General features: G+C 38.6%; 1 protein-coding gene across 3 annotated transcripts in view; it reads right to left on the reverse strand.

The window, feature by feature from the left end:
• Positions 1-614: 614 nt before the first annotated feature.
• The window catches only part of LOC137171307 (uncharacterized), an 82,128-nt gene continuing 55,849 nt past the window's right edge, over positions 615-26,893 (reverse strand). For 2 of the 3 annotated variants that reach the window (XM_067575259.1, XM_067575258.1), the window contains 2 exons: positions 4,664-5,119; positions 615-3,455 (listed from right to left, as the gene is read on the reverse strand). In XM_067575259.1, coding sequence (XP_067431360.1) covers positions 2,987-3,455; positions 4,664-4,980 — 786 coding nt within the window. In that variant the 5' untranslated portion in view covers positions 4,981-5,119 and the 3' untranslated portion in view covers positions 615-2,986. Of the gene's footprint in view, positions 3,456-4,663; positions 5,120-6,747; positions 7,318-26,893 lie in introns of those variants that run through there. The other variant, XM_067575256.1, reaches the window with a different exon arrangement.

A 26,893-nucleotide genomic window follows, 5' to 3' on the forward strand; every position in this document is an offset into this window, starting at 1 on the left:
CTTGTGGGGGCAGGCTTTTCCAAACTGACTGAAAAAAGAAAGAAAAAAGAAAAACACATTCACGTTCAGATTGAGGATGAATTGAGGCTGTTTATCCAAAACTGAGCCGAGAATTCAACAGCTTTGCAGAACAAAGCAGTCTCATGTTTCACATCGAGCTGAGGCTCTGAAATGATGACAATAATAATAGAGGATAATAATAATAATAATGATAATAATAATAATAATAACAATAATAATAATAATAATAACAGCTCTAAATACCTTAACTGTAACTATACTACTACTACTACTACTGCTACTACTAATAATAATAGTAGTTGTCATCTATCTATGGGCTACATACATTTTTCAATGCTGCAGGTACCCTTAGGGTTGACATGGTACAAATTTACTCTCTCTCGTTTTAAATCACTTTGTACCATTTCTGTTAGTCAAAGGGTGCACTTCTTGCCTCTTTGAGGGAACATTCTTCAAAAGTGTACCTGTGAGTACAAAACTGTTCTTGTCTCATACCTCCATTTTTGAGTGTGGAGAAAATGTCCAGATGAAATAAAATAAAAAATATGTTGTCTTTAAGGACCTTTGCCTGTAAGAATCAACATGATGAGAATGGCCTTGTGTATTTTTTGCGGATGTATGAAGCATTTCAATGAGCATTTTCAGAATAGATACATAAAATTAATATTAATCAGATCCAGAACACAAACACATTCATATTCATCCTTGCATGGCACTCCCCTCATTTTATTTAATTGCTGCAGCAGTATATTGTTACAAATGTCTTCCCTACTCAGCTTACAACCAATTAAGAGACAATGCTGCAGTATATGCACAGATTGAATTAACTGGCTTTTAGCATGGAGACATCGGCCTCACTAGCAGAATTAGATACAGAAAAGACAAAAGAGGCATGTCATGCAAGGTCTCGGTTTTCACCCCAGCAAGCAGAAAGCAGCAAACAGCCATCAACTTAAACAGCTTCCCTCATGAATTTGCAAACTATTATTGAATTATAAATAGGAGACCTGATGGGAAAACATATTTAACTATTGAAAAAAAAAAAATCAGCTTAACAGCTTGTTAGAGCCAAGGTGGATGCTAAGGTTACCAAGATAACAGCAACATGTTAACTGTGTGTGTCAGCAAGGCTACTTCAGAGAACAATGATCGGTGCACATGTTTATATGTCTCAGTTTGATGACTAACGAACCAGATTTAGAAGTTTGAACTGCACCAATTATATTGTTAGTTGTGTGATGATTTTGTGATGATTTTGAACAAGTTAAGAGACAACTTAGCAATTGCAAAGATATATATTGGCATTTGTTTGAATAAAAAGAAAACTTCAGAGTAATACTTTAAGACTGCAAGTTGAGGAAATGCAAAGTAAGATTGATGCAGGAAGAGACTCAGAGAAACACAGAGAATGCAGAGCGTGGTGTGAAACAGGGAGGGGACCCTGCTATGGAAAATCAGCTCAGGAAATGCTTCCCACGACAGGAAATAATGAGCTTTGCTACAACTATGCACTGTAAAAATGCAAACATACGTTCTTCAGCCTAAATGAGGATTATATTGGTGTAAGAGAATCATGATAACTCTCAATCTGAAGCTGATTCATTACAAAGTGAGAAAGTTCTGTTAATCTTTTTTTTTAGTTGTGGAATAAAAACCAACTTTCAGAGTTCACGCAACATTTACACCAGACTCCTCTTCTGTATCTGTGAATTTCAACCAAATGAACCAATCAACTCCTCTTTTATCAAATTAAATTTTGAAACTTAGATTATTGGGTTAGATTATTAGTATATTCCCAGCATGCATGCAGTTCTCCAGAAATTGTGCTGTTTGCTGACATGAGGAAAGTTAAAAGATGGACATGTTTATTTTCATAACTGGCAGATGTATTAGGCTTGATTTTAAACCTATATTGGTCCCTCCTGTGCTAATTTTAGAATCAGGACAAATTTATGCCAGACATGTTGTTGTTTAATGTCTGATTAATTGCCCAAACAAGAAGTCATTGGTTGTTAGGCGGTTCTTCTTCTGCAGCTCCATGTTTATCTTTATTTTCTTCTTACTTTCCGTGCAGTACATTGTACAAAGTAATGCTAATTTTATGTTTTTGTCAGTGTTGCTGGGCATGTAGTTTACTTTATTGGAATTGTCAATGGAAAAAATCATTCTATTTTTAACACCCACACTGATTGATCCATGTTGTGTGCACATAGAAGCTGGACATTCTGGCTAACGCAAAAAGGCCAGTTAAACAATTAAAATATGCAGTGGGAGTTAACACAATGTACATAATTAATCAAAACGTACAATGTCCAATCAACTTAAGTTGAGTCACACGGTCTCTGATCAAAATTAAAACAAAGCAAACCATGATTTCAGTTCAACTGCTTGCTTTTCCTCTTTCTTTTTTTTCTTCTTTTTTTTACATTAGACCCTTTTCACACAGTCTGTAAAGGACAAAGCATAAAATCACAAGTCTTTCTTCAGGTTTACCTTTTTAACCTCCAAAACAGGTTTCAGAATAGACACAAGGTATTCAATGTTCCTGAGGGAAAGAAACTTCCACTGTGGGTCAGTCACATGGTGCTTCCACCAGACAATTTCCAAAAAACTAGCCCAAACAAACCACTCTCCAATTCAATAAAACATGATTACATCTGAGGTGTTTTGTTCCAAACTGCAATTTTCTTGCAGAGGTTTAGAACAGAGTCTGGTACTTTTTAGAGTATAGTAGATAAATCAATTCAGTGGCTGACAAAACTCAAACTTCAACTTTTGTAGACCTTGTCCTCAAAGTACTTTAACTTCAAATATGTGTCTACCCTTGTTTGCAACTACACAGCAGTATGTACAGTATACTCTAAGTAAGCATGTACGTCATCCCTGGATTCTGAAGAATGCAGATTTAGTTTTGACTACAGTCTTGTCAAATGTCTATGTCTCCCACCATGCAATGCGTCAGAGGTCAGAGAGATGAGTGTTCAAACAGAATGACCTTTGATTGGCTAGAGAGGCTGGAGAGCCTGGAGGGCCTGAAAGCTCCGATCCGAGAGTACACATCTGCATCTGAGCAGGCGCCCCATGACAGGTGAGGGCTGGGTGGGGTGGTGTGGATCACAGGCAGGGGGAGAGGGAGGGTCAGGACAGGATGTGTTGGTGTGAGAGAAGGTGGAGGGTGTAGAGGTGGTGGAAGCAGGGCAGGAGGTGTAGGGAGTGGCAGTAGGGGTGGAAGCGGCACTGGTGGGGGCGGCAGTGGGGTGATGGCAGCAGGTGTCACTGCACTAACAGTTTGGATCGGCTGAGAATCTTCCTCAGGGACGGTCCCGTTCTTGGTTGGCACGTCCTCACATGGTGTGGGGTGTTTGAGTGTGTAGGTGCCGGTGTGGAAGAAGCTGTGGTACTCCAGAGCGTGCCTTGCCCTGGCTAACCTCAACCTGCCAGACACAACACAAAATGATTCAGCGTGACACAAAAAAAGTTCTTTCTTTTCCTTTATTTAACCAGGTAACATTATCCCTGATATTAAATTAACAATTCAAGATGGGATAAATAATTTGCTTTTATTTTGAGCATAACATGACAAAATTGATATCAATCTCGCGTCTGTTGTTTTAATTATGGAGAGTCAGAATACAGTTAGCCTAGCTTAGCATAAAAACTGGAGGCATGGGGAAACAGCAAATCTGGCTCTGTCCAAAGTTTAACAGGACTAAGAGTCTACCACCATCCTAGCTGCTCTTTGAGGATGTGCTTGTAGACACGGTGGTACATTAAGTGAAATGCTACCATCAGCAAACATGCTCACAATGACAATGCTAACATGAGATGTATAGCGGGCTATAATCTTTACCATGGTTAACATCTTAGATTAGCGTGCTAGCATTCTAACATTTGCTAATCAGAACTAAACACAAAGTACAACTGAGGCTGATGGGAATGTCATCACTTTTAAAGGTATTTGGTCATAAACATGACCAACATACATGACACATGACAACATGAATGTCTACCAAATTTTATGGCAAATTCATCAAGTAGTTGTTGAAACAAAAATCTCAACCTCACTGTGGCGCTACAGGAAAACTAAAGGACCAAGTTATTAGGATACATCATCAGGAATCATGAATATCATAAAATTGTTTGCTAAAATTTAATCTACTGGTGGCACTACATTGTAAGTGGGCTGTACATTAAAAGTCAGAAGGACAACAAAATCATTTGGATTCATCCTTTGGGGATCATGAATGTGTGCACAAATTTCATGGCAATTCATCCAATAATTGTTGAAATATTTCAGTCTTGACTAAAGTGATGGACTGACCTGCCAGCTGATGGACATTGACATCCCTGGAGTCATGCTGCTAAAGTGGCTAAAAATGGACCCACAGTGTTCAACACATACATCCATCTAGCATAGCTGAAGGTAACTCATATTATGTTGCCATGTTTGTGTCTCAATTAGGACAAGAGACATATACATGCATGAACTTGACATCCACCCCTACAAGCCATCCAGACACAAATTTTCCTTTAATAAGATATAAGAAAAACTGTGAGGAATATACAGTAAATATGGGAGAGAGAGCAGAAAATACTTCAGTGGGATTTGACCTCAAAGTGGTTTGTTAGAACCTGTACACACCTGTGTCTCAGCTGTAAGAGTCTGTACAGCAGCAGCAGGATCACAACTCCAGCCAGAGTTACCAGAAGCACCGCCACCCTCACATCCAAGCTCCAGCATGATTTCCCATTCTGTCCAGGTGAGCTGCAGGTCCTGGGGGGCTGTGGTGTCTGGGACTGGACAGGTCCCTCCATCCTCCGCTTGGGATTGATTATTGCCTGGGACAGGGGCTGGATGGTGTCTAGCAGGATTGATTGTCTGTTTCTGAGTATAGCAGTCTCAGGCTGGGGAGGGATCTGGAGAGAGGTGCTGCTGGTGACCTGATGACCAACCTGCATCGCTGCCAGGCTTGATCCAGTGGGGAAGAGTGTTGGGGTGTTTCTTGGTGTAATTTAGTCCCCCATGTTGAATAGACTGAGAAGTGTGAGCATGTGTCTCCAAGGAGGAGGCTTGAAATGGCTTTAAGTATGTGACACTCTGAAACATAAAAAGTCTCAATCACTGCATGTTTAAAAATTAAGCTTGTAACATAACAAATGTAGTCTTTTTGTTATATTTCATCTTATGTCTTTTGCATCTATTACACTATTCAATGTTTAAAATGTTATCTAAGGATACAAACACTGTAAAAGATATTACCAACTTAATGAGAAACTCCTTTTTAATTTCAAACATTGCTGCCATAATGTAGAAGTGTACTCCATGGTAGGTTAGTACCTGATGACATCACTGTGATTACAAGTGCAACAGAGCACATTTCAGACCAGATTTTTTGGATTTTAAGTATTAGTCAGAATTCTTAAAATATCAATCTTAAATTATCAATATTTTAAGAACTTATGTTTTTTAAATTTGTAATTGACAAGATCAAGAATTTTAAATTTGTAAATTCAATGATTAAAGGTTTTAAGAATTTACGATTTAAAAATGTCTGGCCTGTATTCCTAAGCTTAAACCGGCAGTGTGGAACATTTACATATAAATGAACATCCGTTACATTCAAGCCCTTGCCAAATGAGTTCACACACAATGCTGATTAAACCTATCACTGCCAGATTAATCTCTCTGTATTTCACAGTATACAGAGTTTTTAAATCTCGTGTCAGATGCAACATTCCCGCACTGGCCATATGGCCATTAATCATGTGGCTCCTCTAGACTTTCCAAATGTTATCAGACCAAATGGATCAAATTCTGATAGTGAAACAAATCATTTCGCGGGGGTTGTTTGACGCTCAAAACAATTTATCCACCGTTTTACAGCCACAACAGTAGGTTACGGCCAGTGGTGTACTGCATGCCTGTGTCAGGCAATCACAGCCGAGCGCCCCCCTTTACTACTAGAAGGTGGAGACAAAAGTCCCACACTCCAGCTTTACGAATTTTAAAATCCTAAATTCAAAACCTTACAGGTACCCTGTAGGGTTTTCTTGTAAACAAACAATTATGTTTACATTTTGTGTTTCTCACTTTAACGCAATGTGTGTATCACTGAAGCCCAACATACATTGAATGCATTTCTGTCCACATAAAACATCTGCAAAGCCATGTGTACATTTTAAATCCTATAATGTTTACATCATTGTTTGCTGGCTAGCAGTTTTCTTTTTCTGCTTTTGCTGGTGCATTACTATCTTTCTTTTTACACTATCACGACCAACTGTCCATCAGTAAAATTGCCAGAAATCATCTTTAAGAGTGTTTACAATTGTGTCCTTGTGCAAGTGCACGTGACACAAACAAAACCAACTGCGTGAAAACATAGCACTACTAGAGGTCAAAACCTCCATAGGGTACCTTTAAAATATTACGATTATAATAATGACCATGGTATTAAATGGCTAATAACCTCAATTTATGTCAATTTAACTGGCTTTAAATCGTTTTCAGACAATGTCTGAGTGAAATGATCTCAGTGTTTTATTTACATGAACTCACTGAACCAAGCAGATATTTTCATGTGTTAGCAAGAATTAAACAGAGGATTAAATCCTATTATAAGTATGTAGACAAACGTAAGAAATACAGTATATGGCCTTCTTAAAGAACGGCCTTGCAACTCCCTCAATGTTAGTCAGAAAATTAATAAGCAATCTGCAACTTACTTAATTCAAATTTGATGGCGACGTTGTCGGTAGATTCATACAAAAAACAAATACAGACAACCTGAATACGACAAGAACACTGGCTGGGAACTGTGTGGCTTTCCAGGACCAGATCCTGAGCACACACCAATGGGAGGAAACCGGTGAAAACAGCAGGAAACAGTGCACTTCCCTAACACAAAACACAGAGATGTGATTGGAGAGCACTTCCTATTGCCATGGTTACAGGAAACTGGTCAAGGATGTCCTTTTTTAATGGACTTCATTTTGAGTGTGAGTCTGAACACAATACTACACACACATGTGAGTACACACTTTGTATTCCTCAAGTCTTTCAGACAAGCTCAAATCCCTATTATAAATGTTATTACGCGTCATCATTTCTGTCGGATAAAAAAGCAAATTAAGCCTCTTATGACATGATATACAAGCTGATATAATAGGATGAAAGTCAACAACTTGTGGCACAAAGAAAAGTCTTGTGTAAAGGGGCTTACAAAGCTTTTTTACTTTGATTAAAAAAAGGCAACAAAACACCAAACAGAGAAGTCGAACCACAGTACATACAGTCTGACCTTTGCATTGGAGCTTTATCTGGAAAAAAAGAACAAAATAAACAAAAGCGGTTTCAAAGTGAAAGGGAAACGGCTGTTTCATTGCCACTGAAGCAGCCCACATTAGTCCCGGCGTTGCCAGCGCAGGTCAACAGATGCAGAGAGATGGTGGCTGCTGTGAATGACTGGCTGCTATCTGATTGAGCCAGCATTCAGGGGACGAATAAATGACACATGGACACAGAAAGACGCACACTCCAATGCAAGTCCAGCTCTCATTATCTATCTAATAAGTTTTGATGCTGGGCTGAAAGGGAGAAAGTCTTTGCTCTCCCTCAATATCCCTGCCTGGCACCCCTACAATCCTCTGATATTGAAGAAGAGAGTAATATTAAAAGATCTGTTATCAAGGGCCCAATTGTAATTCGGAGGTGATACGCCCAGACAACCTGCCAGAAAAGGATTCAGGTGCTGTACTCTGTCTTAAAACCACAAAAGCGATAGTGTCTTCATTCAGTACTCTTCAAATATTTAATTTATTCTTAATGTACTTTTGATGTTGACTTAATTGGGTTAAATTTGGGTTTTGGGAAATACTCATAAGTACAGGGGGCAGACATAATAAAATGAACATCTTGTATCTTGTGGCAAGGGTTCCTGGATAGTCCTACTTATCTTTCCCATACACAATGTTAAGTAACTGGCTGATGCGTTTCTAATACCTGCATGAGCATGAATCTCTTCTAATGGAATCATCAGCACAAATCAGCAGTGATGGAAATGGGAAAAGGTTCACTGAAAAAGAAAACTTCAGAAGTACAAGATTATGTTCTTTTTTCAGAAATCAGTCTTAGACAACATTCAGTCGTTAAATCGCAACTGCACATTGAGCTTTGTAATATTTACTCGATACATTGAGCTGCTAAAATCAAAAAACAAATGTAGCTCTGTGTTTTGTTTTGCGGCTCCAGCTTAAGTCTTCTTCAGTGCAAAGTCCCTTTAGTGAAACTTGCATTGTCTTAGAGCTTCAAGCAGCAGTGGGAGCTGGGAACACTATTGTATTTGTTAAGGTCGTTATAGAGCTGTGAAGTGGGAGGAGTTGCTGCTTCCAGAAGATTCTCATGATTCTGTAAGCAATATCCTAAAGGTTTCCTCACATAAAAACATGAGACATTACCCGATAATGTAATGGCCATAGAGGTTTATGTTGTGGCCACAAGTGTTAATTACTTCAACCCTGTTTTGGAGGAATCATGTTTTCTGACATGTCATACTACAATACCCATGAGCCTCAGCTGTAATTGCTATCGAGAGATAATACAGGTTTCTTGCTGAAATTGACCTCAGTTGTCATCATTAAATCCCCCTCCACTCAATGTTGTTTGAGTTTCACTGTGCAGAATGATATATGTGCACAGTCTGACACTAGAAGGCTGTTTTCACTTTCATTTGCTGAAAGTGGAAAATTTCTCTGTGCTCACCTTAAATCTGAATTTTAGGTGTCTACCTACAAGCATGATTTGTGACATCACAACTAGTTTGGAGCAATCATAGTCCAGTATGTGGACAGATGTGATGTAGAAACTTGAAGCCTCCAGTGCACTAAGAATGAGATTCTGGATTTTGTGGGAAAAACATATCAGACACAGCTTATTATTCAAAATTATTTTATATGTTTTAAAATATGTCTGGAGGGGATCTTTAACTTCTACTAAAGTTTTCTGTACTTTTCAAAAAAACTGATATTTTTCAAAGAAATTGTTAATATTTTGTAGTGATGATTCAACCTAGAGAATTCCACGCCAATCCATGACATTGGATAAAACATTGCCTGGGGGAAAAAATGAATAAAACAGGAGCAACCGCCCCAGAGGCGCTCCTCACACAACACAACTCTATTGAAAATCTGGTATTATGGCCTTTTTAACCCATTTTTATAGATACTGAGTCTGTTTTAAAACATATCTGTGACATCTTATTCACCAAAAGTTTTTTAAATTCCTATAAATCCATCTTTCCTTACAGCCCAGATTCCTCTCTGTCCTCCAGCAGGCTATTTACATAAAAATATAAATTATTAATGACCACCTACTCCAATTTGCTGGAGAGGTGTGGCCCCCACCTTCACCCCCAGCCAATTGGAATACAAACTAATAAATAACGCAAGTTCCCTCACACCGCATCTTTACCTGCAGTAATGGCTGGAGACATAAGACAGTATATAACTGTCTATGAACTGGAGTCTGATCATGAATGGGAAGAACCTGCTGTTGCACAGTTGAGATTTCAAAAGATGTTTCAGAACAGTTAGATCGTGTCTAAATTTTATGACAAAGCAAAAGTCATTTTTTCAAACTTACCTGGATGTTGCTGACTTAGCTTTAGCTCACAGATATATTATATTCCTTTAGCTGAGTAACAGAAAGAAACGATGTTCACGAGTTGGCTTGTTTTAAAACTTCATCAAAAGATTTAAGATGAAAAAGTTGAAAATCCTGCAGTGTACTGAGTCTCGTGCAGCAGACAGTTGGCTGTAAAACGTGCGGAACACACACACAACCACTTACTGAACGAGGGGAAGATTGTCTCCACAAATGAATTTCAGCCACTCCTGATGTAAATTTCCGTCCTCTGGAAGCTTGTAAAGACTTTTTAACTGCTGAACAACCAGCAACACTTCCATTATCCTGCTTTGCTCGTCATTCCGCTGCAATGCAAGCTCTGACTACAGAAGTTAACTAACGGGTTCCGCCTCAACACCTCTAGCTCTTGAGACCCAAAATTCAAAATTTCAAATAACTTAAAAAGACTGAGGAGATAGAATTGAATAATTTTACAGCACATGAGGGTCACACCATCACCCTAATTCATCCCAAAATTCATTAGGGCCTGAGCACTTGGGCCCAACGGTACATTTAAAAAAGAAAAATATATATATATATATTCTGGACAGGAAGTCAGCCATTTTGGATTTCGTGCATCAGTTTTCATTTTATGAACACATTTGAGGCCTTTAGGATGCGAAAAACTCATGAAATGTTGCATCAATGTTCAAACTACTAAGTATTCGATTTGATACTGCAGTTGGGCTTGGGCGTAGCATGTCAGCTCTATACCACTCCCTTATTACTTTGAGCATATCTGAGGTGCTGGGGGTGCTCGAAAACTCATGAAACTTTGCACATGCATCAGAAGGTGTAACTTGATGTCTGATATGGTTGTTGGGTTTGGCTTGAGGGCGCTCCCTAGAAAATTTCAAAGTCAAAACCCCACCTCTAAATTTGACGTAGATGTACAAAATTTGTTAGGCAGATGTATCATCCCCAGACTTTAAAAAAGCCTCTTGGAGCCATACCCTCAGTCCAACAGGAAGTCAGCCATTTTGAATTTACTGTGTAATTTTTTCACAAAGGAAAGCCATTGACAGGGGTTGTACTTTAACAAACTCCTCCTAAAGAATTAACCCGAGCGGCTTCAAATTTGGTAGGTTACATCTAAACACCTTTGTGATGCTAAATTGCGAAGAATTTTGCCCAAAACAAGAAACAGGAAGTTGTTGTAACTTCACTTAACATTGTCCAATCTGCCCCAAATTTCTCATGCTTGATAAGAGTCCAGGTGTGAGCACATCTACATGTCAATATTGAGTCATAGTCAAAGCGCCACCTACTGACAACAGGAAGGGAGCCTTATGTGAAAGACATCATCTGATTTACAAGAATTTTACATTGTGTGGTCTACACGATATATGCAACATGACGTATAATTAGTGGGTGTTCTCTAGAGCCACGTAGTGAACATAGGATGTGATAGTTATCTCCTACATGTAATGTCCAATATTCATGGAAATATATGTCTCTATCAGTTGCCCTCTGGAAAATATATTGCTGCATTAATATTTCACTTATGTAGTATTGCCTACGGGCAACAGGAGGTGAGGCCTAAATGACACAGTTCATCAAATGTATACACAATTTCCAACAAGTCATCTCCAGCACCACGTACTGCACAAAGGAAATAATATTTTACCCACTCACCCATTCAGAAAGTGTCTAATAATCCTGACAATTCAGAGCTGTGACCATCGACCTCCAGTAGTGATACCACAGCTCTCGCCTTCTCTGACGCACGCAAGGTGCGAGGGGCCCGTTCATCGCTGCTTGTAGTTTTAATTTTTCAAATACAAGCCCTTGAATATGCAAAGGCATATTCAGAGACAATGACGGAGGTGAACAACGATGGTGATGATGTTCATGAGGATGCACTAAAGATGACAAAGATGATGAAAAAGGATGATTATGATGATGATGATGATGATAAAGGTGTACTAAAGATGACGATGATGGGGATGAAAGTGACAATGATTGTAATAAAGGGGGCTGCATGAACGTGATGTTGATGAGGATGCACTAAAGATGATGAGGATGATGAAGAGGATGAGGTTAATGATGACAGTGATGATGAAGATGAAGGTCACAAAGACGATGAAGATAATGCTAATGACGATGATGCAGATGATGGTGACGAGGATTATGACGATGACAATAATATTATACTAAAGATGATAAAAATGATGATGATGATGAAAAAGAATGACAATGGTGATGATGATGGCGATGCTGAAGATATGGATGAGGATGCTGATGGCACCTGCAGCAGTGTAATGAAGACGTTGTGGTGCAAAAAGCAGCTGAGAGAATCCTCCAGTTAATGATCCCAGACATGTAAATCTATTCATGAGCTCTTAATGTGAAGAGCTAATGTGACTGTTTTCATCTGAGTGTGGAGCCGCCGCTCTGACAGGCTGACGGAGCCAGCAGACGGCTGAAGTGGGAGTTCAGTGATTGGACTTTTTTTTTCTGTGTGTATGACTAAAGACTACCAGGGACATGTTAAGTGCTCTTTGACTGGCCATCCACTGTTAACCCACACTGTTACAACACTGTTCATCACATCCTGCTCACTGCTCACAACGCCTTCAAAAGTCTGACAGAGAGTGGGGGAAGAAAGAAAGAGGGAGAGAAAACATTGAGCTTTTGTGCATAAGACAAAGCTTCAGTGATCACGGCATTATTCGCCACATGAATTGCAAGTATCTGGACAGGAAGGTGTAAAAACTTTTACTTCGCCCTCTTACTACTTTTCGTGTCATGTTCTTTGTTACATGCTCTTATTGTACTTTTTCTTTTTTACGGTAAAACTTAGGTTAGTAGCTGCTGTGAGGTGGGGGGTGTGGTAATCAGGGGCAGAGCTAGACTCTCAGCACAGAAGGAGCGTTCAAATGTTTCAAACCGAGGACAGCATGCAGCGCTCTACGTGCATCGATCGGCAAATGGTTCAGCACCACCACCGATAGACAACAACAGGCCAGGTGCACTATCTCAGTACCATGTCTTTCTTACATGGGAATAAAATAAACATAAAAGAGACAGAGTGGTCTACAACACTATTCAAACATAACTTAGTCAGTCAATGACATGTACACAGGTGCTGAGATGTGGTAACCATGGAGTTAAACAAAAGATTAATCTAACATTCTGACTGATTTCTACATAACCAAAATTCAAGTTAATAATATCCTCCATAGAACAAAATAATCTGAACAGGTTGTACATATCACAGTCCCTTTTTAAAACTTCATCCTCCTCTCCTTCATGGTGGCAAACCTGCCAACCACTTTGCCTTTGTCAATGTTTACATGCCGCTCAACACACAGCAAAGTGAGACTGGATAGTCTGGCCTCATTGATGCATGAACGCGAATAGCCCTTCATTCACCATGAACATAAAAGTTTTCAGCCAACTTAGTCTTATACTTTGAATCACTGCTTCGGTCTTCACTTCCTGTGGAGTCAAGGGAAATACAAACGGTGCCACTCTGCCATTGTGGTTGGAGGGGGAATTCCATCCATTGTGATAAAGACTACCAGAGAATGAATAGAAAAAGTTAAGATCTACTATTCCTGCTGCGCTGCCCAGTTGGGTCATGCGCTACGTCCCCGGAGGGCCTCTACTGAACGTGGGCCCTGGCACGGTCGCCCTGTGCCCCCGCAGTCGCTCCACTTATGGTGGTAATGGTTCATTCTAAATGTCGTATTTGATGTATACGTTCTCTTGAATTCAAAATAAAAACAACAACAAAAGGGGACTGACAAGATATTTTAACGAGACTTTTACAATACAAGCTGAGTTTTAAAACACTGGAGAGCTATGTTGTTCAGCAGGTCGGTTTTTTTGGACATAAGGAAAAAAGACGGACTCTGAGGTGAAGCAGTTTGGTAAACAAATGCAGAAGTGAGATGCAGAAGATGTAATTTATCTGAGCGTAGCCGTTTCTCTTATCTGCTGTGTGGACAGGCAGAGAGAGGCAAGCGCGACATCAGCCCTGAGTTTATCACAGCAGCTCAGTGCTGTTCATCAGGCCTGTTTACATACAACATCAATAATCTTACAGCAGGAACTATGCGTGTTGTATGTAGAAGATACTTTGAATGTGTGTGTGTGTTGTTATGAGGTTGGTGTGATGTATCAACACATTCCAGTGGAACTAAAGTCAAGACACCTGGGCTATTCATTTACTGATAAAGACTACAAGACACAGTTGAAAGGTCCAGAAAAAGGCTAGTAAGTGGGCATTTGAGTCAACACTATTCTACTAGCTCACCATCCATCCAAACTTTCTTTCATATTGGTAATAAGCAGAAAAGACAAGTCAACCTTTTCTAAATAGAGAAGAAAAGCGATGCCGTGACCAAGCAATCAAGCTTTCCATGAACAAAACAACACACTAATATTTTCTAGGATTGATTTCTCTGCACTCTAATCACCCATTTAACAAGCATAAGACACTTTTTGTTCACACACTGCTCAGTACTTTTACACCACTGTTTTGTTTTGTTTTGTTTTTTCATTTTTCTTGTCATCTCAAAATGCTAATAGGCCTCATTGTTGCATGTTTTGACTCAGAGCTGTAGTTAGCAATGAAAACACTGCCGTCATGTCGTCTGTATTGTTTCTGTGTTTTCTTACATACAAAAGTTTGTTTGACGTAGGATCTCTGAAGTTTACTGCAATAATTCTTTGTACGTTTTGAGGTGCATGCATGTAATTTGATGCATTTAATAACATAAGAATATTTTACATAAAAATGGACTCGATTCAGTATGTAATTCAGTGTACTCTGTAATTTACTTCTCCTTCAAAGTCTCTATTGAGTGATTAGTCCTTATCTGTCCAGTCAACCATAAGAGGGTACAGTAACAGGACGACTTCACTGGTCAATGACCAGTATTTATGTAAATTTCACACTACCCTAAAAGAGCATCCGCCCTGATGAGCTGCAACGACTGCTGCATCAGGGACTGAGCTCTGAGTTTTGATTGTCAATAACATCATGGAGCATTCACTGACAGAGAATGTGTCTGTAGAAGGAAATTATAAGCTCAGTTGATGAATTTGAAACATTTGTATCAGGAAATTGGACCCATCGCTGGAGCTCAGACAGCTCAGGAGCAAAGTGGAGGAAGTTGATGTTGAGTTCAGGAACACAACACAGGGATAATACTAGAAGCTGGCTTTAGCTAAACATTATCATTTCTGTTTCAAAAACTTAACCATATGATTTAGAGCACTGGTTCTCAAAGTGGGGTCTGAGAACCCTCAGGGGTGCTTGATGGGGTTCCAGGTCCCCAGCAAAAAGGGGAATAATTTATTTTCACTATAATTCCATCCATAAGTAACACAGTGACAGAATGTGTGACTATTTTGGTCATGGGTTTCATACACTTTCTGTAATAAAACATCTAAAAGCAAAAATCTTATCAGATGGGGGTCTGTTGTCTAATTTGTGTAATTTGTATAATTCAATATGTTATTAATTCATTTGAAGAAAACATTTATTTTTCAACACACACTAAGTTATGTTATTCTAGATCCATGTTATTGTATATTTTTTCTCTAAAAAAAACTATAAAGTAATCCTTTAGAGAAAAAATGATCAGATCCTCATGCATAGTATGTGTGTAATCATAGAATGGAAGTATTACCAAGGACATAACCTTGGTGTCCTCGATGGTAGCTGTACGGCCCTGCAGCCTGTTTAACACAACAAAACTGGAAGTGAAATACAGGAAAAATGTGCAAAAAAAGTAAAATACAATTACATTTTCTTAATAAATTAATAATGACTACTGGTAAATCAAACTAATGGTTACATGCAAATTAAAATAATTAAAATACAAACTCAGGATCAGGCCTCTTTATCGTTATTCATTACAGGTCTGCAGCAGTTACACACACATACACACACAAAGATAATTATGCCAGTTATAAACAAAAGTAGTGTTGAGCAGAAGAGGAGATGCTTGTCATTTTTCAGCTGTGCCAATTACTAGTCTTGTATCTTCTCATCATACTCTTCAGGAGTTGTCAGGTTGTCAGGTGAGTGACACCTAAGGAGTGAGATATCTCACACCTCAGCACTGAGTGACTGCAGGGGCTGAACTCTTGACCCACCTAATGACTACTCACCAGACCAACTGTGCACTTGACAATTCAAAAGAGTAAAAAGAGAGCACTAATTGTTTAATTGACCTGCAAAGCGTTGTTGTTAACAGCTTGACGCCTCCAAGTCCTCACAGTCCTCCTGACACCACGTCTGTCAGTCAGTGAGTCTACGCCCTGGTGGCTATCTGCGCTCCCACATGTGTGTCTTGCAGCCTCAGGCCTCACGCTGTCAGATCGGCTTTCCACGGCAGACAGCACAAGGTGATCAGATGATAACCCTCAGCCGGGGCTGCCCCGCGGTCACTTGGCTGTCCACATTCATTCTCAGTCAGCCGTCGTCCTGTGCTCACCAGCCAATTTGGTAACTTTGCTGATTTACTGTCTTGCTGAGGGTCAAATGTCAAAATCAGTTTCATCTCTGAGCATTCAGTACAGAGTCCACTTAGTGTTTTAGGAGGACATATAGCTGATTATGTCCACTCCCTTAAAACTTACCCTAACCATAACCATGAAAACTACAGGCCAACCCCAACCATAACCAAAAAGCAGCTGTGCCATCAGACCTTCACTTCTGCATGAGAACGTTCCATGAGAAATTACGTAACTTTAATAAAAACCAGTGCAGAATTGTGTTTCATTATTATGCATAAGCTATGTTGAGCAAGTTTCAAGTCTTTGTGAGTTGATTTTGATAGCGTAATAAAATGAAGTTAAACCAATGGCACCCGGAAGGCAGGAAAAACTCATTTAGAATTTCATCACCACTTGCATTAATCAGAAAATGGCTGTTGGTATGTAAGTTATAAGCACATAGTATTTACAAAACCACTGGAATGGCCCTTTACAGTAAATACAAAATTTATCAAATAACCATGTAGGAAATCATCTCTCATGTCCGCAAATGAAATGTGAGTCCCCATAATGTGACTGTGTGAATATTAAAAAAAAAAAAAAAAAAAAAAAAAAGAAAATCCGATAAAAACTGGTATTTAAGTAAACGATAATACTAAAGGCCAGGTAAAAAATACTGAAGATGGGTGGAATTACTTGTACTCCTATATAGGGCTGCAACTAACAACTGGTACTAAAAGGAAACCACTCTCATATGTGTCCAATAAATATAAAGCTGCAGCCACACTGCAAAAACAGCCCTACTGGAAAGAATTCAAATCCTCTTAAATATGAACAAATTATCTTTTATCGAGCGAAAAAATCTGCCAGTGGGGTAGCCAATTTTGCTTGGCTAGAATTATTAAAACTAGCATAAATGTCTAGCCACTGAAAGACCATAATGGGCCTTAAAACTAGACATTAAATGCCAAAATTTAAGCAAGTTGTGCTTATTACAAGCAATGAAAACTGTTATTTAAGACAGACTTACTTAAAATTAATGTTTTCATCTCTTGATTGAGCTGACTTTAAGAATTTATACCTTAATCTAAGATCAATAATTAGCAAAAAAGAAAAAAATAAAAGCTTACAATGAGACACAATTTCTTCAAACAGCATAATAAAAATAAGTGACTATGTCTTAGTTTAAGGCACCAGAAGTGTCCTTATTTTTAGCATTTTTTATTAAAACAAAAAAAAAACTCTGCAACAGAGCTGCTTCACTGAAAAGTATTTGACAACATTGAGTCCAACATTCAGGACAAGACCACTTGTCACACAGAGACACAAAGTCACACAGACCAAAGGATTCCAGATCAATCATTGACAGATTGAGAGGCAATTTTCTATTTGGAGACAGTTAGCTTAGATTTAGCATAAAGTGGATTGGAAGAAGGGGAAAGCAGCTAGCCTGGCTAGCTAATAGCTAGTTGCCTACAAGCACCCCTAAAGCTCACAAATTAATATGTCCTATATATAATTGGATATCTTATATCCATGCAAAAATCTTAAAAATGAAATCGTAAAAGCAATGATAAAACACACACCACTGTGAAACTGCAACTTATTTTTATATTACAGTTTATGTATAGATGAAACAAAAAAGATATAATGTGTTCATTTGTTAGTTTTAGAGGCACTGGTAGGCAGATTTTGTCATCTTTGGACACAGCCAGGCTAGCTATTTTCGCCTGTCCAGTCTTTATGCTAAGCTGAGCTAACAGTCTCCTGGCTGTAGATTCATATTTAAGGACAGGTATCAATCTTTTCATCTAACTTTCAGCAAGGAAGCAAACAGTATTTCCCAAAGTATCAAACTATTCCATTAACTGCAATAAAAACTGAACCACCAACCATATTTCCATATTTAGGTCAAGTGATGACAACCGAACCATCTCAATGACAACTGAGCAAAATATATCTACTGAGGAAGACTATGATGTGATTAAAATTTCTGAAGAAATCTACTAAGTGGCCCTTGAGCTTAATTTTTTCATTTTTTTTCAATGTGTTAATAATTTTAATAATACTTGTTAATAATAAATTAACACTTGTTTGTACAAAAATTTCATCGTTGGTATTGGTGTCTTTGAGGGATTTCCTGAAAATGATAAAACAACATATCCTACAAAGTAACATTACAACTTGGTGGGAAGAAAGAAAGAAATAAGAACAGAATAACAAGGGAAGATGTGAAGAAGATAGTCTCAACTGATTCAAATCACAAAGACAAAACTCTCAAACTGTGTCATTGTTACCATTACAGGTAATTGTTGCCCATCGTGCAGATATCGACACGGCTGTGAAGAGTCCATCTCTGATCACCAAACCCTGACACTCTCTCTCCCCTCATCCCTAAACAACACATGAGTTGAGAATGAATAGAGTCTCAACAGGCGAGTAGAGGACAAAATGTGAGCCATTCAAGACTCTTGATGGCAATCACTGGACGGCTCGGTCGGAAATTGGTGCTGCTTTTTAATGTGTCTCCATGTCATAGAGAAAACGCTAAAGAGCACTGAAGAGCTTAACTTTCCAAACCCATCAACTCAAACTGAGCACAAATATACTCACTGATGTTCACATTCACAGAGAAGACCACTACACAAAGACACATAAGACTAAAATCTTGTAGGCCAACAAACGTCCCCAAGAGGCAGCACTGGTTATTACACCCCCAAGAAAAGAAACAAAAAGAAAAATCTAATAATGATGACAAAGGTCTTTAAGATAAAAACAGTACAAAGTGGAAAGCATAAAGAAAATATAAAAACAAGGATAAAGATTCAATTCTGTCAGAGCCAGATTATCATAATCAGTCAAAATTCACATGGCGAGGTCCTTGTCAGATAAATACAAACATTAAGGCATTTGAACAAATGACTAAAGCCCCAATCACACATCTTTCTTAGCTTGGTCACTAATCCACACAGTATTCAAAAAATGGATTTGTCTGGAAAACATTCCTCTAGCAGTTTATACAACAGAGGAGGTTAAATAAAACTGGATGGTACAACACAGCTAATAGCCTTGGCTAAGATAGGTTCCTCCATTTTGGACGCTTTGGCTCTCTCTTCCCTCAAAGGTCAGCCCTGTCAAGATTGCTTGCCTGTTGGTCAATTACGCAAATTTGCAGGTCAAAGTTCACTAATGTTTAACACAACATGAAAAATGTGCGGATCGAGAACCAACTTCAACTTAAAAATGTAAGTGTGCACACCTGAAATGCTGGTAATAATCTCTCACTGACCAGGAAACCTCTGTGATGGGTGGTTAATTATTCTTTGGTAGTGGTTAACTCTATTTGAAAGTTTTTAGTGGCCTTTACCAAGCACTATTTCCCATAAGCCCAAGACTGATGCAATTAAATGTCACTACATGGACATTAGTGTCAGACTTGGTCTGTCTTGAATATGGAGATGAGAGGTGGGTTAAAAGGCTTTCATTAGTCTCTAACCCAGTGTTTTATAAATGCCTAACACTCATCATGCAACGGTTCAGTTGCCTTCGTAAGTTGCAGGGTTATTCCCATATTCATGGTGACGTAGAGGTCAGAGTTTGAATTATTGTCAAGGTGCCTTTGAACAGTTTTTATGGCGAGGACTGTGTCTGGTTAACTTTTAGTCTTCGGCTGGTCAGCAGTCATTGTGCTTTAAAGTCCAGTAGTCAGACAAAACAATCAAGGTCTGCTTACTAGCTTGTTATGGAGATTTACTGTAATTGCATGGTCTTCAGTGGATGGAGATGTTCAAATTTTCTGTTCTTCTGGGTGGACAAGAACTCCTTTAAGTGCTCAGAAAACTTGTTTAACGTCTATAGTTCCACAACAACTGAGCAAAATCCATCTGCTGATGAAAACAATGTGATATGGTAGAAAGCTCTAAAACAAGCTTGTAAGTGGACCTTGAGTTGAAGGATGTCCCAATCAAGTTTTTTTTCTTTATATTGTGTATCTGTTGATCTTAGTAAATCTGCATATTTTACCAATCTGAATTATTGAATAACAATAATCTGTGTTTCAGCTGGTTTATTTTAGCAGATACCAATACATTGAAATAGGCCCAAATCAGCCCATATACCAATCCTTAGGATTGGCATAGTTGAGATTGTTTTATCAATGAACTATAAAGGTCAACTTTTAAGACAACATAGTTAAAAAGTTGAACAGAACAAACTTCATCTGCTGATGAAGACTGAAAGCTTGAGATCAAGATAGAAAGTGGATCTTGAGTTGAGATTATTTTGTTTAATAACCTGTAATTTTTTTGAAAGAACGTATAAAGATAATTACAGTTAATTTTAACTTGAGGCCAAATTTTGTCTTTGTAAGCAATTTTGCATTAAAAATCATCACTGAGAATGCAAATTGCAAACAGCCAGAAAGCAACATCTTCCAGCCGCCAACAACATGAGAAGGTGTTGCATACACTTCAAAATTTATTACATATAAATTACAGATAATTCAAACAAGAAAAAATGTAATTTTATTGGATTCATTATTCTGCGTGATTTTTAAAGCCGTCAGAATTGCCCTTCTCTGTAATATCTACCTAACAAGACAGCAACATTTCTAAATGTTCGGCTTCTAAATTTCCAAACTACCTGCTGTTTCCTGTAGATGGCACCATGCAGTGACAGTAGATGTGTGCCTTTGAGAAACGCTTGAGTCACCTAATTACCTAATCACTACCAAGAACCGTCTATTGTATGTTTGCGCATCATTGAGGTTGGCAGAATGTCTACCTACATTCATTCACCTCCAGGAAAAACAATTAAAATGTTCCCATTCACAGTCACACGTGTCCATCTCACTGAATCAACTGAAAAGCTCTGAATCAAATGTCTCTCTGTTGGTGTGACTCATGACATTCACAATTCAGCAGACCTTCAATGGTCACGTCTGCTTTAAGTGCACTCTCAGTCAGGCAGGTGGCCAAGCACCTGTCAGCTCCTCTGTGTAACTCACCATCTGTTGTATGTTTTGAAAATGCATCAAAGTCACATAAACTTCTTCCATCATTTTGGTTTTTGTGTGCCATGGACAGGAGAACAAGTGTTTTCTCCCTAAACTTACAAAATGTTATCCCAGCCAGTGTATTCTGTGTCATTTCATGGCGTATTCTGATTGGTTTGTTGGTAGATGCGGGTTGTAGTAGCAGTCACATTGTGAGAGGATTTTACCGTATTTCTCTCACGATTGTTAACTTTCATCTTAGACAGCCTAGAATCACACAGTGTAAAGGGGCCTTTAGGAGGACTCCTGGTGGTAAGATTCTTTGTAAATACCATGTTTGCAAAGGGCAAAAACAACTTTTAAATCCCATATTTTCACATGACCACAAGAGGTCTGTTGTTATAAAAAACAGCATTGCTCATTTCTTCACAAAATTAAAGTGAATGTTGAATGTGTGTTTATGTTTTTCTGACAAGGCTTAAAGTCTTGAGTATCAAAATGACAAATATTATATTACAAATATACATGACACACACATTTCAAGCACCTCAGCTCCGCGTTTGCTCCTCAAGCGCCTCATTTCTGTCTCCATCTCTGTTAGTGGATTGTTTGCTCTTGCCCTGATTTCAGCGGACCAGAGGCTTGGGGGATCATTTGGAACTGAGCCTCTGGATTTAACACTGTGTGCCACAAGCCTCTTGCATGAGCGCCAACAGAGGTATTTTAGCAATTCAAATCTTCAACAGGGTCCAAATCAGTTCAGCAGGAAAAAGCTGCCCATCTGTAGATATACATATTATAGAGCTTTAGCTACAAAATCACCAGCTGTAGAGAACAAACTAATCCTTTTAGCAGAATCGCTCCTGTTTGCTGAAAAGAGACACCAGCCTTTGTGTCACTCAGGACAACATGAGGATACAGGAGGAAACAGTCCAACAGCAGAATGATTACAGTATGTCTGGGAGCAAGGTGAATCAATTTCTTTGAATCTTTCATAGGTGGTTACAATAACCTCTCTCTCTATCGCCTTATGGTTTCACAAAGCGAGGAAGTGGGAGCTGTTAGAATTAATGCAACTAAGGGATCATTTTGCCACCAACAGTCATTGTTGGGATATTAATACAGTGAACTCACTGTTATATACTGTAGCTATCTTAAATGGATACCCCTTGTGAGAAACAGGTTAAAAAAAGAAAGGTCCAAATCAAAGCAGAAGAGGCTGAGGTATCCTGACTTTTAGTTCCTACTTGGGGTGTACCAGAATACAAATGCGTTATTCCACAAAGCACAAATAGTGGGTTTTATACGAATTTTTGTTTCATACAAATATTTTAAAAATTATCTGTTTCGGGAAGAAAAAAGGAAAAAAATGTCAAATACCAGCGTGCAGGTCGATTACATGGCTATCTCAGTCTCTCTCCTCTGCTATCCCTCTATCAGCAGATCTCAAAGAGGGGAGTCACATCCACCTGCTACATGACACACATTTCCTTATTTGGACATCACTCCCAGAGTTTGGGGTGTTCCCCAGAGATATAGCTGAGCTACCGACATATGCAAAGTGCTCCCAAGGGACTCTCCATAACCTTTTGTTCCCCTTCTCCTTTCCACAAAGTTAGGTTGTAAAAAATAGGCAATAAACGAAAAGTGCAAAGCAATAATCATCTTTGAAGTTCTTCCCTACACGTTACATGGTGTGCTGTCTCTGTGTTATGGGTGTATAAAGAGGTAGAGGTCTGTCTGCAATGAGGTGATGAGTAAAGTTTTAGTTCAGTAGTCTGAGACTCCAGTTCGAGACCTGGTGTGGGGAGCTCCTTCTTAAGGTAGTTTATTCATGAACACTTATTGTAACACATTAATTTTCTAAAATTAAAAGCATAATAAAAACAAGAAAACAGGATTTTTAAGCCTCCTTCCACTTTTATTCAAATACAAATACAAATAATTTTGCTGCCTCAACAAATACAAATACTAGGCTCTCTGCACATCCCTAGTTCCTACTATGACTCACACTGCCTAAAACACACTGCATCACATTTACTATGCTGCAAGTCAGTAGTGTCCTTCATTAGACTCTCCACACCCCCAGTTTGTAACACAGTTGATGTGAAGACTTTTAAACATTTGTATTGTTAAATTGATAGAAGTTCCCACCTGTCCCTTGGGAAAGGTCATTGCTTTGAAGGACACCAACTCCTGTCTCTCTGTTCTATACTGTCATACCTCCCCTGATTAGAGAGACTGTCCTCCCAAGGAAATGACAGGACCAGTCGTTTATGCAAGTGCCCCAAAATGACATTTACGCTCAAGTGACAGAAGCCCTCTAGTGGAATTATGATGGGAGCAAAGGAGGAAATCAAATGACGTTATTATAGAGCAGCAATCTCTGAAGTGGAAGGATGGGTCAACAGAGAACTGCACTGTGACACTGGAGATGGCTGTTTGTTTTCCGATTCCAAGGATTCCAGGGATGCATGGACTAACAATGTGTTTTGTCATTAGATTTAGCGGACTTGGAAATCAGAGGATGGGTAACTGAAGAATCTGGGACTGCGGGATGCAGCGAAATTATTTCTCTGCTTTCTTTAATTCAAGAGAAAATGAAATGTAGTTATGTAGCGTTGGGTCACATTGCTTTGGAGAGCATGGCTGGCTACTACAAATATTACATTATCTTGAAAATACCATTGCTAACCAAACATTACTGGGAAATGTGCTGAAAATTAGATTCAAGAACTCGCCCCCAAAGTGGGTGGAGACCAGTGGAAACAATAGCAGAACCCATGATATTGACTAGTCATTAATAGGTCATTAAGTCCCTCTAGTGGAAAAGACCTAAAGTTAGCTGTTTATGAATTGGACTGTTTTGCCCTAATTTTAACTTGTGTGTTGGATTATCCTGTAAAGCTCAGCCTTGAAATGTCCAGGTACTTTTGAAAATAACCTGGAATGGTTTTGAAGGGAAGTTTACATTTGTTTTTAACCTGAGACCAAACTCTATCACTGTAAATATTACTGAGAATATGATACAAATTGGTAAAACTCAACCAAAACCAAAAAGCTAATTAAATTTAACAATCTTTTGATTTTAATATTGGCTGCTGCCTGACGTGTTTTGACATGTTGTTTTGAGTCTGAGTCACAAACTGAATCCATTATAACTGCTCTGAATCCAAGCTGACTACAGCTGCCATCCTCCATGAGGAAGCCATGAAGCAACTGAAAAAATTGAAACGACAGTTTGAAATGAACAATGCAGCAGGTAGTGTCGACCTTACACTCAAACTTCCAAATTCACGTTAGGCTGGCCCCTAGTTTCCTCACCAGTCTCCAAATTTGGAAAATGATGTCTGAACAATTCAGTAATATAAACTGAGATGAGAAGAGAATGTAAAACATGTACTGTATTTGCCTTATAGTGGGAGTTTGGGGCTCAACGTGTCTCTGTGTAAACTATAAAAGGTCTTGTATACAGTGTTTGGACAAGGCAGCATGTATGCTCTTTCATAATGTGGTTTCCATGCAGACAGCTTTTTAAAATCTTAAAATATGCTCTTTGGCCTTTGAGGAGTGGGCATGTAAATGCTCTGAAGTAAATGTTCTGACAAAGACGGAAAGTCATATGCTTTTAGTGGCCATGGTTACAGTGAATGGTGTGGCTCTGTCACTGAAACATGCAGACATTTTGTGAAATTTGGGTCATGTAGTTAGTCGATAATGGTCAGAATGGAGTGTGTCTGACAAACATGGGCCAAGTGGGAAAATGTAGGACAGTACATGTTAAGTGCATCCATTTAAGATCAGTTAGCCACTAGAGAGTAAGAAACATGGCCTCAGTAACACTTGTACATGTATTTAAGAGGACAGCATGAGGGAATATACTGTACATTTGGTCTTAATATTAGAGGAAAAACACTGAAGACAGAAGAAAGAAAAAAAAAAAGACTGCAGTGACAAACAGACATACAGTTATTGTAGGGCAAATAAATGTAGAAATAAAGATAAAAAGGCCAAACAAACACACTGCTGGTGTATAAAGCTAGTTATACAGTGTCTACAGGGTGCTGTTCTGTATAGTGTTTCACAGTTTCAGGCAGTGTAAAATGGGTTAGAATAAATAGTGTATGGAACGTACAATAAATTATATATAGAGGTGGTCATATGTAGAGCTGTTGTTCAATAATGTACAGGCATACACAGTACACGCAACATGCACAATAAGTAATGCTAAAGCAGTCAGTCAATTAATTGATCAGTCAGCTGACAGAAAATGAACTGCTGACCCTTGAGGCAGACAGACAGGGAGGAATGAAGGTGCATTAGCAGCAACACAGTACTCGCAACAGATGATGCAAGAAAGAAAAAAATCAACTGTAAAAAAAGGAACAATTTAATTCATTTATTTAGTATAATTCTGTTTTTATCTGTTAAAATCCTTTTAAACTAATTATTTCAGGGTTCTGGGGACTCCTGATGCATATTTGCCAATTCATTTTTTTTACATTTTAATGATTAACTGATTAAGAGAAAATAAAACTATTCTGTTTTATTTTAATCTTTCTTTTTCCATATTTAACCTGGTAAAAAGTCTCACTGAGAGACCTGGTCAAGAGGGCAGCATAAATATTGTTACAATAATAAATACAAATAACATAAACAGACTAATACAATTGTCACACACACTACAACTGAGTGAACACAATATCCAGTTAATATGCAATACAAAATTATGGACAAAAGCCAGTTAAGATGTATATAATAAGAGCAAAAAAATTAAGAGCAAGCACATTGATCAAGAATACCATTTTCTTGATCCTTTAGAAATGACTTGAATTCCACAATAATCAGCTCTTGTACAGGTCCTCTTGTACATTGTTCCAGCAGGTGCATAAATAAAGAGCAGATTGCCATAATACTGTACCATATAATACAATAATCCAATAAAGGTAAAAATAAATAAAAATGTGGATATCAAGTATTTCCTGGCCTGGAGGGAGAAACAGGATTTATTTCTAACGAAGAAACTTAATTTCAGTTCCAGCTTGGAAACAAGGTTTTCAATGACAAGTTCTGATCAATAATAATACCTAAATACTTAGGCCTATATATTGAGACCATTTCAATTCCAACCCCTTGGGCAGTTGATTAAACATTAATTACCATTAACATTAATGATTAAACAGTCATTTGTTGCAGCCTTGCTGTGAGTCTGGCTGTGATTGCAGATTGTTCAGTGACTGAAAGTTATGAACAGGTGATCATATAGGACATACACTTGTTGCACAATATATATATATATAAAACTAAAATATTTATGTCTGAATGTAGTTGTACAATCTTGTTTTAAGACATCATGTTATGAAGCTGTTAATGAGCGCGATGGCAGCGGGGAGGAAACTTCGGGTGTGAGTGTTCTTCCTCATAATGATCTGTAGTGCGAGAGGTGAGAGGTCCCGTGTGTAACCGAGTCAAACCAGAGAGTGATGAGAGTGGAGAGAATGGACTCAGTGGCTGCCAGGACTGGATCCAGTAGAGGTATGTTGGACATTTGGTGCCCCAGGCAAGACCCACCACCACCACCACCTCACCCCCTCTGTCTGTGTATGTGTGTCTAATATGCAATTGTACTGAAGGGGGGAGGAGTGCTGGCACCACAGTAAGAGTGTTGTTGCCCAGAGTGTGGAGCAGGTTTTTTTGAAAGTCGAACAACCAGTGTTCTCTCATGCATCATCAGCAAAATTTTG

Source organism: Thunnus thynnus, chromosome 19 (genome assembly GCF_963924715.1).
Source record: "Thunnus thynnus chromosome 19, fThuThy2.1, whole genome shotgun sequence".
NCBI classification, from domain to species: Eukaryota; Metazoa; Chordata; class Actinopteri; order Scombriformes; family Scombridae; genus Thunnus; species Thunnus thynnus.